Source organism: Anomaloglossus baeobatrachus, chromosome 10 (assembly GCF_048569485.1).
Source record: "Anomaloglossus baeobatrachus isolate aAnoBae1 chromosome 10, aAnoBae1.hap1, whole genome shotgun sequence".
Classification (NCBI taxonomy): Eukaryota; Metazoa; Chordata; class Amphibia; order Anura; family Aromobatidae; genus Anomaloglossus; species Anomaloglossus baeobatrachus.
The window spans coordinates 191,846,960-191,863,124 of NC_134362.1; the positions used below are offsets into that span (position 1 = coordinate 191,846,960).

The window sequence follows — 16,165 nt, forward strand, 5'->3', positions numbered from 1 at the left end:
CAGCTGCTGACTATGTCGGATGGAAGAAAAGAGGGCCCATACTAGGGCCCCCAGCATGCTCCCTTCTCACCCCACTTTTGTCGGGTGTTTGTTAAGGTTGAGGTACCCATTGCGGGTACGGAGGCTGGAGCCCACATGCTGTTTTCCTTCCCCATCCCCCTGAAGGGCTCTGGTGAAGTGGGATCTTACCGGCCTCCAGGCTCTGAGGCCGGGCTCCATCCACAGACCCGGAGATCCTGCTGGAATGGAGCGGAGTATCGTCAGGGACAGGCCCTGCAACGTTAAGGTACTCTGTGTCCCCGTACAGTCTATGCACAAACACACTCCAGCGTTGCTGGGTGTGTTAGTGCGCCGGGGACAGTAGCGCTGCGCGCTTGGGCTTTACTCACTGCAGCTTAGCTGAGTGAGTTTGTGTCGGGAACTACCGCGCCAGCCGCTGCTGGAGCTGCGGCGCGGCTGAGACTTGTGGTGCGCCGGGGACTTTCGCGCTGCCGCGCTTTTACGACGGCAGCGCTTATAAATCTAGTCCCCGGCTTTTGCGGCCTAGTTACGTTTCGTTCCCGCCCCCAACCCTGCCAGTCAGGGAAGGGGCGAGACGCTGTACAATGATCAGCGCCGAGGGCTGGAGTCTTATTTACATACTCCAGCCCTCTCACTGGGCACAGGGGGACGCCAGTTTCCCGCTCTTGTCTGGGGCACGCCCACGGCCCGCCCCTCTTCACAGGACGCCGGTAGCCATTCCTGCAGGCAATCTAAGCTGGAGAACGGACACAGGCTCTGGGAGACCCAGCAAAGGGATTCTGGCGACCACACACCCGCTTATGCGGGCGGTAAGCAGCACCTTGGTGCTGACCCCACTATTGCCACAGTGTTTTTTTGTGTACTTTATCCTTGTACTTATATTTGCAAGACCATACACAGACACACGCCAGCATTGCTGGGCGTGTTAGTGCGCCGAGGACAACAGCGCTGCGCGCTTGGACTATACTCACTGCAGCTTAGCTGAGTGAGTTTATCTGTGGGAAACTGCCGCGCTGGAGGCTGCGGCGCGGCTGAGACTTGTGGCTGTACGGTCGCTTCTTGGCGGTATACCCCTAGATAGCTCTGAGGAGACAACAGCATGTCGTCAGCATAGAGCAAGGGGGCCAAGGCACAGGTTTTCTATGCTGTCTGTACCGCACGTGAGGCTGTTTTACCGGCAGGTTCCACTAACCCCTAATGGGTAGAGTCTCTGCTAGTGGTGGCCCAGAGAGGGCCACCTGTGAAACTGTCCAGAGGACAGAGTTTGCAGTTTTTTTGCTGATAAAATGTCTTGGACTATGAACAAAATTCTAGCAACTTTGCAGTCCAAGGCGGTGACTCAGACCAAGGGCATTGTTGAATCAAGGCTCCCCGGTCTCCCTCAGTTGGAACTAATCCGTGCTCCAAGGGGGTCCCATACATCCCAGACTGAAGGCTCTGACACGGACGACAGTCCCAGACAGCCTAAGCGAGCTCGCTGGGAGAGACCCTCGACTTCACACACTGGTCAGGGTCTCAGCGAGAGGATTCTCTGTATGATGAGGTAGCTGGTCAGGTTTCTGATCCTGAGACCGCTTTCATTCTGGATGCTCCTAATGGGACGCCATGGTGAATGATCTCATAGCGCCCATCAATACACTGGTGGATATTTCTCCCTCAGCCCCTCCAGTGCAGGAGGCAGCTTCAGCAGGAGAAATTCCATTTCAGGTATCCCAAGCGTAAATTCAGTACTTTTTGGGCCTCTCTGACTCAGAGGAGCAGTCCAGAAACGCTACGCTTATCCAGACAAGCTTTTCTCCGCCGCGCCATCCTCCATAGTTGCAGTGGAAGATGGGACTTCACTTAAAGATGCCATTGACAGACAGATGGACCTCTGGTTGAAATCTGTCTGTGAAGCTATCGGCGTGTCGTTTGCTCCGGCATTCGCAGCCGTATGGGCACTCCAAGCTATTTCAGCTGGTCTTGCGCAGATAGACACTGTCACACGTACATCTGTGCCGCAGGTGGCGTCCTTAACCTCGCATGCATTGCGACTTACGCTATTCATGCTGTCCTGGACTCTACGAGCCGTACGCCGGTGGCATACGCCAACTCCGTGGTTTTGCGCAGACCCTTGGGGTTAAGGGAATGGAAGGCAGCTCCTGCTTCCAAAAAGGGCTTAACCAGTTTGCCATTATCTGGTGACAGACTGTTGGCTGAGCGATTGGATGAAATCATTAAACAGGCCAAGGGTAAGGATTCTTCCTTACACCAGCCCAGATCAAACAAAACCCAAGGAAGGACAGTCGACGTTTCGGTCCTTTCCAGGCTCGGGCTGGTCCCAATTTTCCTAGTCCAAAAGGACTCAAAAGGCTCAGAGGGGCTCAGACTCCTGGCGGGCTCAATCATGCCCACAGAAGGCAGCCGGAGGAACCGCTACCAAGGCGGTTTCCTCATGACTTTCAGCCCTCTCTCTCCGCATCAGCGGTCGGTGGCAGACTCTCCCGCTTTGGCGGCATTTAGCTGCCACAGGTCAAAGACCGGTGGGTGAGAGACGTTTTGTCTCACGTGTACAGGATAGAGTTTTGTTCTCATCCTCCGGCTCGATTCTTCAGAACTTCCCCACCTCTCGACCGAGCCGATGCTCTTCTGCAGGCAGAAGGAGTGATAATCCCTGTTCCTCTTCAGGAACAAGATCACGGTTTTTACTCCAATCTGGTTGTGGTGCCAAAAAAGGACGGCTCTTCCGTTCTAGACCTAAAACTGCTCAAAAAGCAGTGTAAACCAGGCGGTTCCGGATGCAATCCCTCCGCTCCGTCATTGCCTCAAGGTCTCAAGGAGATTTCCTAGCATCAAGAGACATCAGGATGCTTATCTCCACGTGCCGATTGCTCCAGAGCACCAGCGTTTGCTGCGATTCGTTATAGAAAACGAGCATCTTCAGTTCGTAGACCTGCCCTTAGGTCTGGCGACAGCCCCACGGGTTTTCACCAAGGTCACGGCAGCAGTGGTAGCAGTCCTGCACTCTCAGGGTCACTCTGTGATCCCTTACTTGGACGATCTACTTGTCAACGCACCCTCTCAAGAGGCATGCCAACGCAGCCTGAACGTTGCGCTGGAGACTCTCCAGAGTTTCGGGTGGATCATCAACTTTTCAAAGTTAAATCTGACACCGACCCAATCACTGACATATCTTGGCATAGAGTTCTATACTCTCTCAGCGATAGTGAAGCTTCCGCTGGACAAACAGCGTTCACTACAGACGGGGGTGCAGTCTCTCCTTCAAGGCCAGTCACACCCCTTAAGACGCCTCATGCACTTCCTAGCGAAGATGGTAGCAGCAATGGAGGCAGTCCTTTTCGCGCAGTTTCATCTGCGCCCACTTCAATGGGACATTCTCCGCCAAAGCGATGGGAAGTCGACGTCCCTAGACAGGAACGTCTCCCTTTCTCAGACGGTCAAGGACTCTCTTCAGTGGTGACTTCTTCCCACCTCATTGTCAAAAGGAAGGTCCTTCCTACCCCCATCCTGGACGGTGGTCACGACAGACGTGAGTCTGTCAGGGTGGAGAATAGTCTTTCTCCACCACAGGGCTCGGGGTACGTGGACTCAGCAGGAGTCCACCCTTCAGATCAATGTTCTGGAAATTTAAGCAGTGTATCTTGCCCTGCAAGCCTTCCAGCAGTGGCTGGAATGCAAACAGATCCGAGTTCAGTCGGACAACTCCACAGCGGTGGCATACATCAACCACCAAGGCAGCATACGCAGTCGGCAAGCCTTCCAGGAAGTCCGGCGGACTCTGATGTGGGTGGAAGACAGAGCATCCACCATATCCGCAGTTCACATCCCGGGCGTAGAAAACTGGGAAGCAGACTTCCTCAGTCGCCAGGGTATGGACGCAGGGGAATGGTCTCTGCACCCGGACGGGTTTCAGAAAATCTGGGGCCTTCGGGGGAGGCCGGACGTCGACCTAATGGCGTCTAGGCACAACACCAAGGTCACGAGTTTCAGGGTGTGGTCTTACGATCAACGAGCTCTGGCGGCAGGCGCCTTAGTTCAGGATGGGTCGCAGTTCCAGCTACCCTATGTGTTTCCCCCTCTGGCACTGTTGCCCAGAGTGCTACGCAAGATCAGCTCCGATTACCGCCACGCCATCCTCGTCGCCCCAGACTGGCAGAGGAGGTCGTGGTACCCGGATCTGTGGCATCTCACAGTCGGCCAGCCGTGGGCACTACCAGACCGGCCAAACTTACTGTCCCAAGGGCCGTTTTCCATCTGAACCTACGGCCCTGAACCTGGCTGGGTGGCCATTGAGTCCTGGATCCTAGCGTCTTCAGGATTATCTCATGACGTCATTGCCACTATGTGACGGGCTAGGAAGCCGACGTCTGCCAAGATCTACCACTGGATGTGGAAGATATTCTTACCTTAGGGCTCTGCTCAGGGAGTGTCTCCCTGGCCATTTGCATTGCCTACTTTTCTTTCCTTCCTGCAATCGGGTTGGGAAACAGGTTTGTTGCTCGGCTCCCTTAAAGGACAAGTTCCAGCGCTGTCTGTATTCTTTCAGAAGCGCCTAGCACGACTTCCTCAGGTACGCACGTTCCTGCAGGGGGTTTGTCACATTGTCCCTCCGTACTGAGGCCGTTAGACCCATGGGATCTGAACAGGGTACTAATTGCTCTACAGAAGCCGCCCTTCGAGCCTCTGAGGGATGTTTCACTTTCTCGACTTTCACAGAAAGTGGCCTTTCTGGTAGCGGTCACGTCTCTTCGGAGAGTGTCCGAGCTAGCAGCGCGGTCATCCAAAGCTCCCTTCCTGGTGTTTCACCAAGACAAGGTAGTGCTGCGCCCGATTCCGGAGTTTCTCCCTAAGGTGGTATCCCCTTTTCATCACAATCAGGATATCTCCTTACCTTCCTTATGTTCTTATCCATTTCATCGATATGAAATGGATTTGCATTGTTGGATCTGGTGAAGAGCACTCAGAATCTACATTTCCCGCACGGCGCCCCTGCGCCGATCGGATGCACTCTTTGTCCTTGTCACTGGTCAGCGCAAGGGGTCGCAGGCTGCCAAATCCACCCTGGCTCGATGGATCAAGGAACCAATCCTTGAAGCCTACCGTTCTGCTGGGCTTCCGGTTCCATCAGGGCTGAAGGCCCATTCTACCAGAGCCGTGGGTGCGTCCTGGGCATTACGGCACCAGGCTACGGCTCAGCAGGTGTGCCAGGCGGCTACCTGGGCGAGTCTGCACACCTTCACCAAGCGTTATCAGGTGCATGCCTACGCTTAGGCGGATGCCAGCCTAAGTAGAAGAGTCCTGCAGGCGGCGGTTGCCTCCATGTAGGGAAGGGCTGTTTTTACAGTCCAAACTTGAGGTATTAATTTACCCACCCAGGGACTGCTTTTGGACGTCCCAATCGTCTGGGTCTCCCAATGGAGCGCCGAAGAAGAAGGGAATTTTGTTACTTACCGTAAATTCCTTTTCTTCTAGCTCCAATTGGGAGACCCAGCACCCGCCCCTGTTCCTTCGGGATTTTTGGTTGTTCGGGTACACATGTTGTTCATGTTGAATGGTTTCAGTTCTCCGATGTTCCTTCGGATTGAATTGTTTAACCAGTTATTGGCTTTCCTCCTTCTTGCTTTTGCACTAAAACTGAAGCAGCCCGTGATCCCACGGGGGGTGTATAGCCAGAAGGGGAGGGGCCTTACACTTTTTAGTGTAATACTTTGTGTGGCCTCCGGAGGCAGTAGCTATACACCCAATCGTCTGGGTCTCCCAATTGGAGCTAGAAGAAAAGGAATTTACGGTAAGTAACAAAATTCCCTTCTTTCCTTTTAATTTTTTTTATAATTTAATTTTTTTATTTACAAAATAAATTAAACATTTATTTTTTTTAATTTATTTTGTAAAAATTTTTATATATATATATATATATATATATATATATATATATATATATATATATATATATATATATATATATAATTTTTTTTAACAAAACAAATTAATATAAATATTATTTTGCAAATAAAAACATTAAATTATAAAAAAATTAAAGGGAAATTCTGGAATTTTTGTAACAATATTGAAAGGAGAAATTGTATATGTGTGTATACGTGTGTGTATATGTATATGTATATATATATATATATATATATATATATATATATATATATATATATATATATATATATATATATATATATATATACATATACATATACATATACACACACGTATACACACATATACAATTTCTCCTTTCAATATTGTTACAAAAATTCCAGAATTTCCCTTTAATTTTTTTATAATTTAATGTTTTTATTTGCAAAATAATATTTATATTAATTTGTTTTGTTAAAAAAAATTATATATATATATATATATATATATATATATATATATATAATTTTTTTTTTTTGCTGGCAAATGTGATCAAAATTGTTTTCATTCTCTAATTTAGTATGGTGTATGAACTTTTAAGTATCCCAATCTTTGCCACTAGCCCCATTTTACTAAATTATTGCACCCTTTTCCCTATAGCACGGGTGACATCCTTCCCCCATTCACTGTTTTGCTTTCCAGTGTTTAAGTGGGAGGATTTTTTTTTTGCTCCTCCCATTTCCCCGCCCCTGCTTAGTTCTTTCCCCACCCAGGAGGAGCTCTCTAATAAAAAATGTACTTTAAAATAATCTTCTGCCATGTGGTATAGATTTTAGGGTCATTGGAGCAAGATCAAGCCCTCATCCACCTGTCAGAAGATGGTGTTCGGAGAAGCCTAGAACATAAGGGCATCACTTTATATTATATCATGGGTTAGGCCTTACCTGCCGCACCAAACGTGACCGAAGCAATGGACTACAACCCAGCTTTATACGCATCTCGATCCCTTCTGAGTATGTTCAACTGGAAATAGATTGCGAAACGCACTGGTGGGGGGGTTATTTTATGGACTCTGTCCCCCCCCTGGGGGGAAGCCAAAGAAATGACAGCTTCTTAAAGCCATTATTTGTACAGTTTTATTTTAGCAAAAGCAATAATAGTGTATATAATGTACAAGTTGTTTTTGTGTTTTTGGTTTTTTTTCCATTTTTTTAACATTTCTTGATTTTAGGCTTTGCTGGTGTAGAAAATATTAATAAAAACAGAAAAAGAAAAATATTTTTCCCCCAAATGGTTTCTTTTGCAATGTCATGACTAAAATGGAACCTGCCATCTGATATTTCTCCCTACAATTTTTGCTGGCTGCAAAATGAGTTAACAGAGAATGATTACATCTGTAAAGCGCTATATAAGTGCGTAAAATAAAGAAACTGAGAAACGCTCATCTGCCTCTTTCTGAGCTCCTTTTATCTGCTCAACTTTGATGTGGTCATAAATCAATACAGAGAAACTAAAAAATGAGAAATCTGAGCAAGCTCGCTGAATGATTCTTAGATAACTCTATCTGCAGCCAGCAAATACAGTGAATACAGAAGGCAAATAGTACAACTTTTTTAATAAGATGTTTATCGCAGTACATAAAGGGACTCTGTTGAGCAAGCCTCCTAAGTTGTCTATATGGTCATGTAGGTCTTGGAACGTTGAATAAAATGATACCTTGACATCTACAATGCGTTGTCTTATTCCAAAGAACATTTTTCTTAATATGTGAATGAGCTGTTAGGATCTATGGGCTGAACATAGCTCTTCCCAGGAATCTGTCTCCAGAGCTTATTTTAAATGAAAGGAGGTGTTACCAGTGTGAGACATGTAATGATTGACAGTCTGCTCTCCTGCTATACATGTCTCACCTTTCATTTATAATAAGATCCTTTTGTCTGGACCATAGATCTCCCTAGGAATCTGCCTCCTAAGATTATAGTAAATGAAAGGAGATTCTAGCAGTGTGAGACATGTAATGACTGACAGTTTGCTCTGAGCTAAGGGTACCTTCACACTTAGCGATGCAGCAGCGATCCGACCAGCGATCTGACCTGGTCAGGATCGCTGCTGCATCGCTACATGGTCGCTGGTGAGCTGTCAAACAGGCAGATCTCACCAGCGACCAGTGAACAGCCCCCAGCCAGCAGCGATGTGCAAGCGACGCTGCGCTTGCACGGAGCCGCGGTCTGGAAGCTGCGGAGACTGGTAACTAAGGTAAACATCGGGTATGGTTACCCGATGTTTACATTAGTTACCAGCGCACACCGCTTAGCTGTGTGTGCAGGGAGCAGGGAGCCGCGCACACTGAGCGCTGGCTCCTTGCTCTCCTAGCTACAGTACACATCGGGTTAATTAACCCGATGTGTAATGCAGCTACATGTGCAGAGAGCCGGAGCCGGCAGCACAGGCAGCGTGAGAGCTGCAGAGGCTGGTAACTAAGGTAAATATCGGGTAACCACCTTGGTTACCCGATGTTTATCTTGGTTACAAGCTTACCTCAGCTGTCAGATGCCGGCTCCTGCTCCCTGCTCGCTTCATTGGTCGCTCTCTCGCTGTCACACACAGCGATCTGTGCGTCACAGCGGGAGAGCAGCTTTGAAGAAAACGAACCAGGGCTGTGTATAACGAGCAGCGATCTCGCAGCAGGGGCCAGATCGCTGCTCAGTGTCACACACAGCGAGATCGCTAATGAGGTCACTGCTGCGTCACAAAAAGCGTGACTCAGCAGCGATCTCGGCAGCGAGCTCGCTGTGTGTGAAGCACCCCTAAGTCTCACCTTTCATTTATCATAAGCTCTGGTGGCAGATAGATTTTTATTTTTCTCTGAATTTGCCTCCTGAGCTCATCGTAAATGAAAGATGTTACCAGTGTGAGACATGTAATGACTAACAGTTTGCTCTCTTAATCTACATCTGTCACCTTTCATTAATAATAAGCTATGGAGGCAGAATTTCAGGGATATCCTTGTTTGAACTAGAGAACATCCTGAGAATCTGCCTCCAAGCTTATAGTAAATGAAAGGAGATTTTAGCAGTGTGACATGTAATAACTGACAGTTTGCTCTGGTCTACATCTCTCACACCTTTTTGTTTACTACGAGCCGGACATAAATCTTTTCAAGACTCTGCTTCCAGAGCTTTATAGTAAATGAAAGGTGAGAGATATTGATCAGGACAGCAAACTGTCAGTTATTAAATGTCTCACTCTAACATCTCCTTTCATTTAATATAATCTCTGGCGGCAGATTCTCAGGAATCTGAGCTATGGCCCAGACAAGGATCGTCTTGAGAATTTGCCTCCAGAGCTTATAGGAGATGTTAGCAATGTGAGACATGTAATGACTGACAGTTTACTCTCCTGATCTACATCTCTCACCTTTCATTTACTATGAGCTAGATATGGATCTTCTTGAAAATCTGCCTCCAAAGCTTTATAGTAAATGAAAGGTGAGAGATGTAGATCAGGAGAGTAAACTGTCAGTCATTACATGGCTCACTCTAACATCTCCTTTCATTTACTATAATAGCTTTAACTGAGAATCTGCCTCCAGTTATAGTAAATGAAAGGAGATGTTAGCAGAGTGAGACATGTAATAACTGACAGTTTGCTCTCCTGATCTACATCTCTTACCTTTTTGGTTTACTATGCGCTCTAGAGGCAAATTCTCAGGACGATCCTTGTCTGGGTCATAGCTTTAACTGAAAATCTGCCTCCAGTTATGACCCAGACAAGGATCGTCCTGAGAATTTGCCTCTAGAGCACATAGTAAACCAAAAAGGTAAGAGATGTAGATCAGGAGAGCAAACTGTCAGTCATTACATGTCTCACACTGCTAACCTCTCTTTTAATTTACTATAAACTGTGGATATCTAAGTCCGGCTCGCACATCTCATTTACATATTAAGAAATTGTGGCTTTCCTTGAGATAAGATATCGGATCGCAGCTATCAAAACATATTTTGAAAAGTGAACCAGTGACTTCAGATGTTGGCTGACTAGTCCAGGAGGCAGGTCTCTAATGGCTCCGGTGTCATTCCTAAAGTAGGAGGCCTGTTACTCAAAAGCCGCTGGACCCAACCTCAGTCTAATCAGCCAGAAAAGCCAGTGCCAACGCGTTTCAGAGCAAAACATACAAAATTTCCAAGAACACAGCGTCTGGTCTTGGGCAGCAGGAATCAGAGGACAGGTTCTCTTTTAAGTGCTTGTTTAGCAGCAAAACATGACAGAAATGTACTTGAAGCAGTTACCACTGTTTACTTTAAGACGCAGCGCAGTGGCATATAAAGTGCATTATTCAACAGGGGGCGACACTGAGCTCAGGACAAAACTCAATGTGTGTGGAAGAGACTTACAATTGAGTGCTCCGTCCAGTGCAATGGTGGGAGTGATAAAGGTATTAGCTTTGCCCTGGAAGCAGCATATAAGACATTACTTATTCATTTTATATTAGGAAATTCTTGCTGCAGAAATGTTATACAGTTCAGATTAGTAGGGTAAAATACTTGTGGCCAGGGCGATATGAAGATTTTGGCCATATTCGGGATTACTGCTGCAGAGCTTTCTTTTGATTTTGGCCATATTCGGGATCACTGATGCAGAGCTTTCTTTTGATTTTGGCCATATTCGGGATCACTGCTGCAGAGCTTTCTTTTGATTTTGGCCATATTCGGGATCACTGCTGCAGAGCCTTCTTTTCCTTGTATGCCCGGGCAGCAAGCACAACGCTGGCGACATATAACAGAAGCAATATGATGGCAAAGGTTGCGGCTCCCCCATCGGTCCCAGACAGGTTGCAGTTCATCCACGTGAGGCCGTTTCTGGCGTACAATCGCTCTCTCCTCTTGCACACGTCGGTGGAATTTATTTGCAGAGCGAAATGTAGAAAGACCCCCAACGCAGCTCCGTAACCCAGTGCAGCTACCGCGCTGAAAACTGCCTCAATCAGGAGCCATTTCTGAGATAGATCCAGAAGATGCCTGGATCCATGAGCCAAGATGGCAAGTGTCAGGGTCCCCGTCAGCAAACATACTGTCAGGCCTCCGTATATCAATGGGGACCGCAGTAGCGTGAATTCCTGGTCCAACTGACGCACCTCCTGCAGCTCCTGACCCTCGAAGGGGTAATAACCGCCCCCAAAGCCGCCACTTGCCATGCCGGCACTGAAGCCAGAGAGGGAGAAATGGGAGGCGACTATACAAATCAGAACCAGAACGTTGAGGATCACCTCCAACATCTGCAGAACACCTAGGTAAGAAAGAGAAGAGGCTGAAAACCCGCTTGCCATGTCTTACACCAAGAAACACCATGATCATTCAAAAAGCCAAGAGCTCAAGTAAAGGACTGATTGGTAGAGGTCAGTATGGTTCTGTGCAATAATCATCAGTATGATTGATAGATGTCAGCACGATTCTGTTCAATAATCATCACTATGATTGATAAACGTCAGTACGGTTTTTTTCAATAATCATCATTATAATTGATAGACGTCAATACGGTTCTGTTCAATCATCACTATAACTGGTAGATCTCAGTACAGTCCTGTGCTATAATCATCACTATGATAAACGTCAGTACGGTTCTGTGTTATAATCATCACTATGATTGATAGACGTCAGTATGGTCCTGTGCAATAATCATCACCATGATTGATAAATGTCAGTACGGTTCTGTGCAATAATGATCACTATGACTGGTAGACGTCAGTATGGTCCTGTGCAATAATCATCACTATGATTGATAGACGTCAGTGTGGTCCTGTGCTATATATTACTAGATCGCATCTGTGCAATAATCATCACTATGACTGGTAGACGGTAGTATGATTCTGTGCAATACTAATTAAGGTGAACTTCTTTTTCGCTCCTAATTGGGAGACCCAGACAGTGGGTGTATAGCTACTGCCTCTGGAGGCCGCACAAAGAACTACACTTAAAAGTGTAAGGCCCCTCCCCTTCTGGCTATACACCCTCCCGTAGGAGTACGGATTCCTCAGTTTTAGCTTTGTGCGCAGGAGGTCAGACACGCACGCATAGCTCCATTGTTTTTAGTCAGCAGCAGCTGCTGACTATGTCGGATGGAAGAAAAGAGAGCCCATACAGGGCCCCCAGCATGCTCCCTTCTCACCCCACTGTATGTCGGAGGTGTTTGTAAGGTTGAGGTACCCATTGCGGGTACGGCGGCAGGAGCCCACATGCTGATTCCTTCCCCATCCCTTTTTACAGGGCTCTGGGTGAAGTGGGATTTACTGGTCTCCAGGCACTGAGACCGTGCTCCATCTACAGCCCCTGGAGAAGATGCTGGATGGAGCGGAGTACATCAGGGACATGGCCCTGCTTCCTCAAGGTACTCTGTGTCCCCGTGCATTTGGCGCTCACACCGCAGCATGCTGGGTGTTGTAGTGCGCCGGGGGACATCAGCGCTGCGGCGCTTGTGCCATGGCCTCATTCAGCTTCGCTGAAGCAGGCACACTTCTGGGAATCGGTCGCGCCGGCCGCTGGGACTGCGGCGCGGCTGGCACTTGTGGTGCGCCGGGGACTTCAGCGCGGCCCGCGCTTTTACGGCGGCCGCGCTGATAACTCGAGTCCCCGGCTTTTGCGGCCTGCTTCCGTTCGTTCCCGCCCCCAGACCTGCCAGTCAGGAGAGGGGCGGGACGCTGGCCAGTGCATCAGCGCCGAGGGCTGGAGTCGTTTTTACATACTCCAGCCCTCACAATCGGCACAGAGGGGACACTGTTTCCCGCACTTTTGTTTGGGAACTCCCACGGACCGCCCCTCTCCACAGACGCCGGCAGCCATTCCTGCTGACACGCTGAGCTGCAGAGGGGAGCCGGGGAGACCCAGACAAGGAATTCTTCGCCTCTTACCCGCTATTCAGCGGGCGGTAAGCAGCCCTCAGGGCTCACCCCCTCTTGTGCCAGTAGTATTCTTAGTATTTTGTTTTTACAAATACTTGGTATTACATAGCGCTGGTCGCCCTTTGGCTATAGACTCTCTCACATTGCAGAGAGCCAGCAGCATGTCGTCCGTAAAACGCAAGGGTGCCAAGGCACAGACATTATATGCTTCCTGCACCGCATGTGGGACTTTTCTACCGGCAGGCTCCACGGACCCCCATTGTGTGCAGTGCTCGGCCCCTGCGGCGCTTGCACAGCCGGGGCCTCTGCTGGATGTGACCCAGGGTGTACCACCTGTGAATGCTGTCCAAGTGACAGGAACTGAGTTTGCAGCTTTTGCTGACAGAATGTCTCTCACTATGTCACAAATTCTTGACACATTGCGAGCTAGGCCTGTACTTCAGGCCACGGACACTGTGCAATCATTGCCCCCTGGTCCCCCTCAGCTGAGTTACCTCCAAGCTCCGGGACGGGCACATACACCTCAGGGTGAAGACTCTGACTCGGACGATGGCCCAGGGCAGCCTAAGCGGGCTCGCTATGACGGGCCTTCACATTCATCTCAATGGTCAGGATCCCAGCGAGATGAATCTATGGGTGATGAGGCGGACGTAACTGACCAGGATTCTGATCCTGGGACCACTCTCAATCTAGATACACCAGATGGTGACGCCATAGTTAATGATCTTATATTTAACATCAATAAGATGTTAAATATTTCCCCACCAGCTCCTCTTGTAGAGGAGTCAGCTTCGCAGCACGAGAGAATCCATTTCAGATACCCTAAGCGTACATTAAGCACTTTTCTGGACCACGCTGACTTTAGAGACGCAATCCAGAAACCCCACGCTTATCCTGAAAGGCGTTTTTCTAAACGGCTTAAAGATACACGCTATCCTTTTCCCCCTGAGGTGGTCAAGGGTTGGACCCAGTGTCCAAAAGTGGATCCTCCAATTTCCAGGCTTGCAGCTAGATCCTTGGTTGCAGTTGAAGATGGAGCGGCACTTAAAGATGCCACTGACAGGCAGATGGAGCTCTGGCTGAAATCCATCTATGAAGCGATTGGAGCGTCATTAGCGCCTTCTTTTGCGGCCGTATGGGCACTCCAAGCTATCTCAGCCGGGCTTGCGCAAGTCGACTCAGTCACACGTGCATTTGCCCCGCAGGTAGCACCATTGACCTCGCAAATGGCGGCATTCGCGTCGTACGCGATTAATGCTGTTCTTGACGCTACAAGCCGCACGGCAGTGGCGTCAGCCAACTCCGTTGTTTTGCGTAGGGCCCTGTGGTTGAGACATTGGAAAGCAGATTCTCATTCCAAGAAGTGCTTAACCAATTTGCCTTTTTCTCGTGACCGATTGTTTGGAGAGCGTTTGGATGAAATCATCAAACACTCCAAGGGTAAGGACTCATCCTTACCGCAACACAGACAAAACAAACCCCAACAGAGGAAGGGTCAGTCTGGTTATCGGTCCTTTCGAGGACCGGGCAGGTCCCAATTCGCCTCGTCAAAAAAGACTCAAAAAGACCAGAGACGCTCAGATTCTTGGAGGTCTCAGTCACGCCCAAAAAGGACAGCCGGAGGAACCGTTGCCAAGACGGCGTCCTCCTGACTTGCGGTCTCCGATTCCCACACCCGCGGTCGGTGGGAGGCTTTCCCACTTTGGCGACATTTGGCTGTCACGCGTCAAAGACCGTTGGGTGAGGGATATTCTGTCTCACGGGTACAGGATAGAGTTCAGTTCTCGTCCGCCAACTCGTTTCTTCAGAACTTCTCCACCACCAGACCGAGCCGATGCTCTGTTGCAGGCGGTGGCCGCTCTAAAGGCGGAAGGAGTGGTGACCTCCGTCCCTCTTCAGGAACAAGGTCACGGTTTTTACTCCAATCTGTTTGTGGTCCCAAAAAAGGACGGATCGTATCGACCCGTCCTGGATCTAAAGTTGCTCAACAGACACGTAAAAGTCAGGAGGTTCCGGATGGAATCCCTACGCTCCGTCATAGCCTCAATGTCTCAAGGAGATTTTCTAGCATCAATAGATATCAAAGATGCGTATCTCCACGTGCCGATTTGCACCAGAGCATCAGCGTTTCCTACGCTTCGTCATACACGACGAACACCTACAGTTCGTAGCGTTACCTTTCGGTCTGGCAACAGCCCCCCGGGTCTTCACCAAAGTCATGGCAGCAGTAGTAGCTGTTCTGCACTCGCAGGGTCACTCGGTCATCCCGTATCTAGACGACCTGCTTATAAAGGCACCCTCTCAAGAGGCATGCCAACACAGTCTGAAGGTGGCACTAGACACTCTCCAGAGTTTCGGGTGGATTATCAACTTTCCAAAGTCTCATCTAACCCCGACCCAATCTCTGACTTATCTTGGCATGGAGTTTCATACTCTCTCAGCGATAGTGAAGCTTCCACTGGACAAGCAGTGCTCGCTACGGACTGGAGTGCAATCTCTCCTTCAGAGCCAGTCGCACTCGCTGAGGCGCCTCATGCATTTCCTAGGAAAGATGGTAGCAGCAATGGAGGCAGTCCCGTTCGCGCAGTTTCATCTGCGCCCTCTACAATGGGACATTCTACGCCAATGGGATGGGAAATCGACGTCCCTCGACAGGACTGTCTCCCTCTCTCAGACTGCCAAGGACTCTCTGCGTTGGTGGCTTCTCCCCACCTCATTGTCACAGGGAAAGTCGTTCCTTCCCCCGTCCTGGGCAGTGGTCACGACGGATGCGAGCCTATCAGGGTGGGGAGCGGTGTTTCTCCACCACAGGGCTCAGGGGACGTGGACTCAGGAAGAGTCCACCCTGCAGATCAATGTTCTGGAAATCAGAGCAATCTATCTTGCCCTGCGAGCCTTCCAACAGTGGCTGGAAGGCAAGCAGATCCGAATTCAGTCGGACAACTCCACAGCGGTGGCATACATCAACCACCAAGGGGGAACACGCAGTCGGCAAGCCTTCCAGGAAGTCCGGCGGATTCTGACGTGGGTGGAAGACACGGCATCCACCATATCCGCAGTCCACATCCCAGGCGTAGAAAACTGGGAAGCAGACTTTCTCAGTCGCCAGGGCATGGACGCAGGGGAATGGTCCCTTCACCCGGACGTGTTTCAGGAGATCTGTCGCCGCTGGGGGATGCCGGACGTCGATCTGATGGCGTCACGGCACAACAACAAAGTCCCGGTTTTCATGGCACGGTCTCACGATCACCGAGCTCTGGCGGCAGACGCCTTAGTTCAAGATTGGTCGCAGTTCCGGCTACCGTATGTGTTCCCACCTCTGGCATTGTTGCCCAGAGTGCTCCGCAAAATCAGGTCCGACTGCCGCCGCGCCATTCTCGTCGC

General features: G+C 49.3%; 2 protein-coding genes across 2 annotated transcripts in view; one reads left to right on the plus strand and one right to left on the minus strand.

Annotated features, from left to right (window-relative positions):
• PHLPP2 (PH domain and leucine rich repeat protein phosphatase 2) overlaps positions 1 to 7,583 on the plus strand; it is a 28,513-nt gene extending 20,930 nt beyond the window's left edge. The window contains exon 20 of the transcript XR_012727309.1: positions 6,716 to 7,583. The gene's annotated coding sequence lies outside the window, so the exon portion shown is untranslated. The remainder of the gene's footprint in view (positions 1 to 6,715) is intronic.
• Positions 7,584 to 9,743: 2,160 nt separating this feature from the next.
• MARVELD3 (MARVEL domain containing 3) overlaps positions 9,744 to 16,165 on the minus strand; it is a 29,806-nt gene continuing 23,384 nt past the window's right edge. Inside the window, exon 4 of the mRNA XM_075326044.1 lies at positions 9,744 to 11,172. Within this exon, the coding sequence (XP_075182159.1) occupies positions 10,601 to 11,172 (572 nt within the window). The 3' untranslated portion in view covers positions 9,744 to 10,600. The remainder of the gene's footprint in view (positions 11,173 to 16,165) is intronic.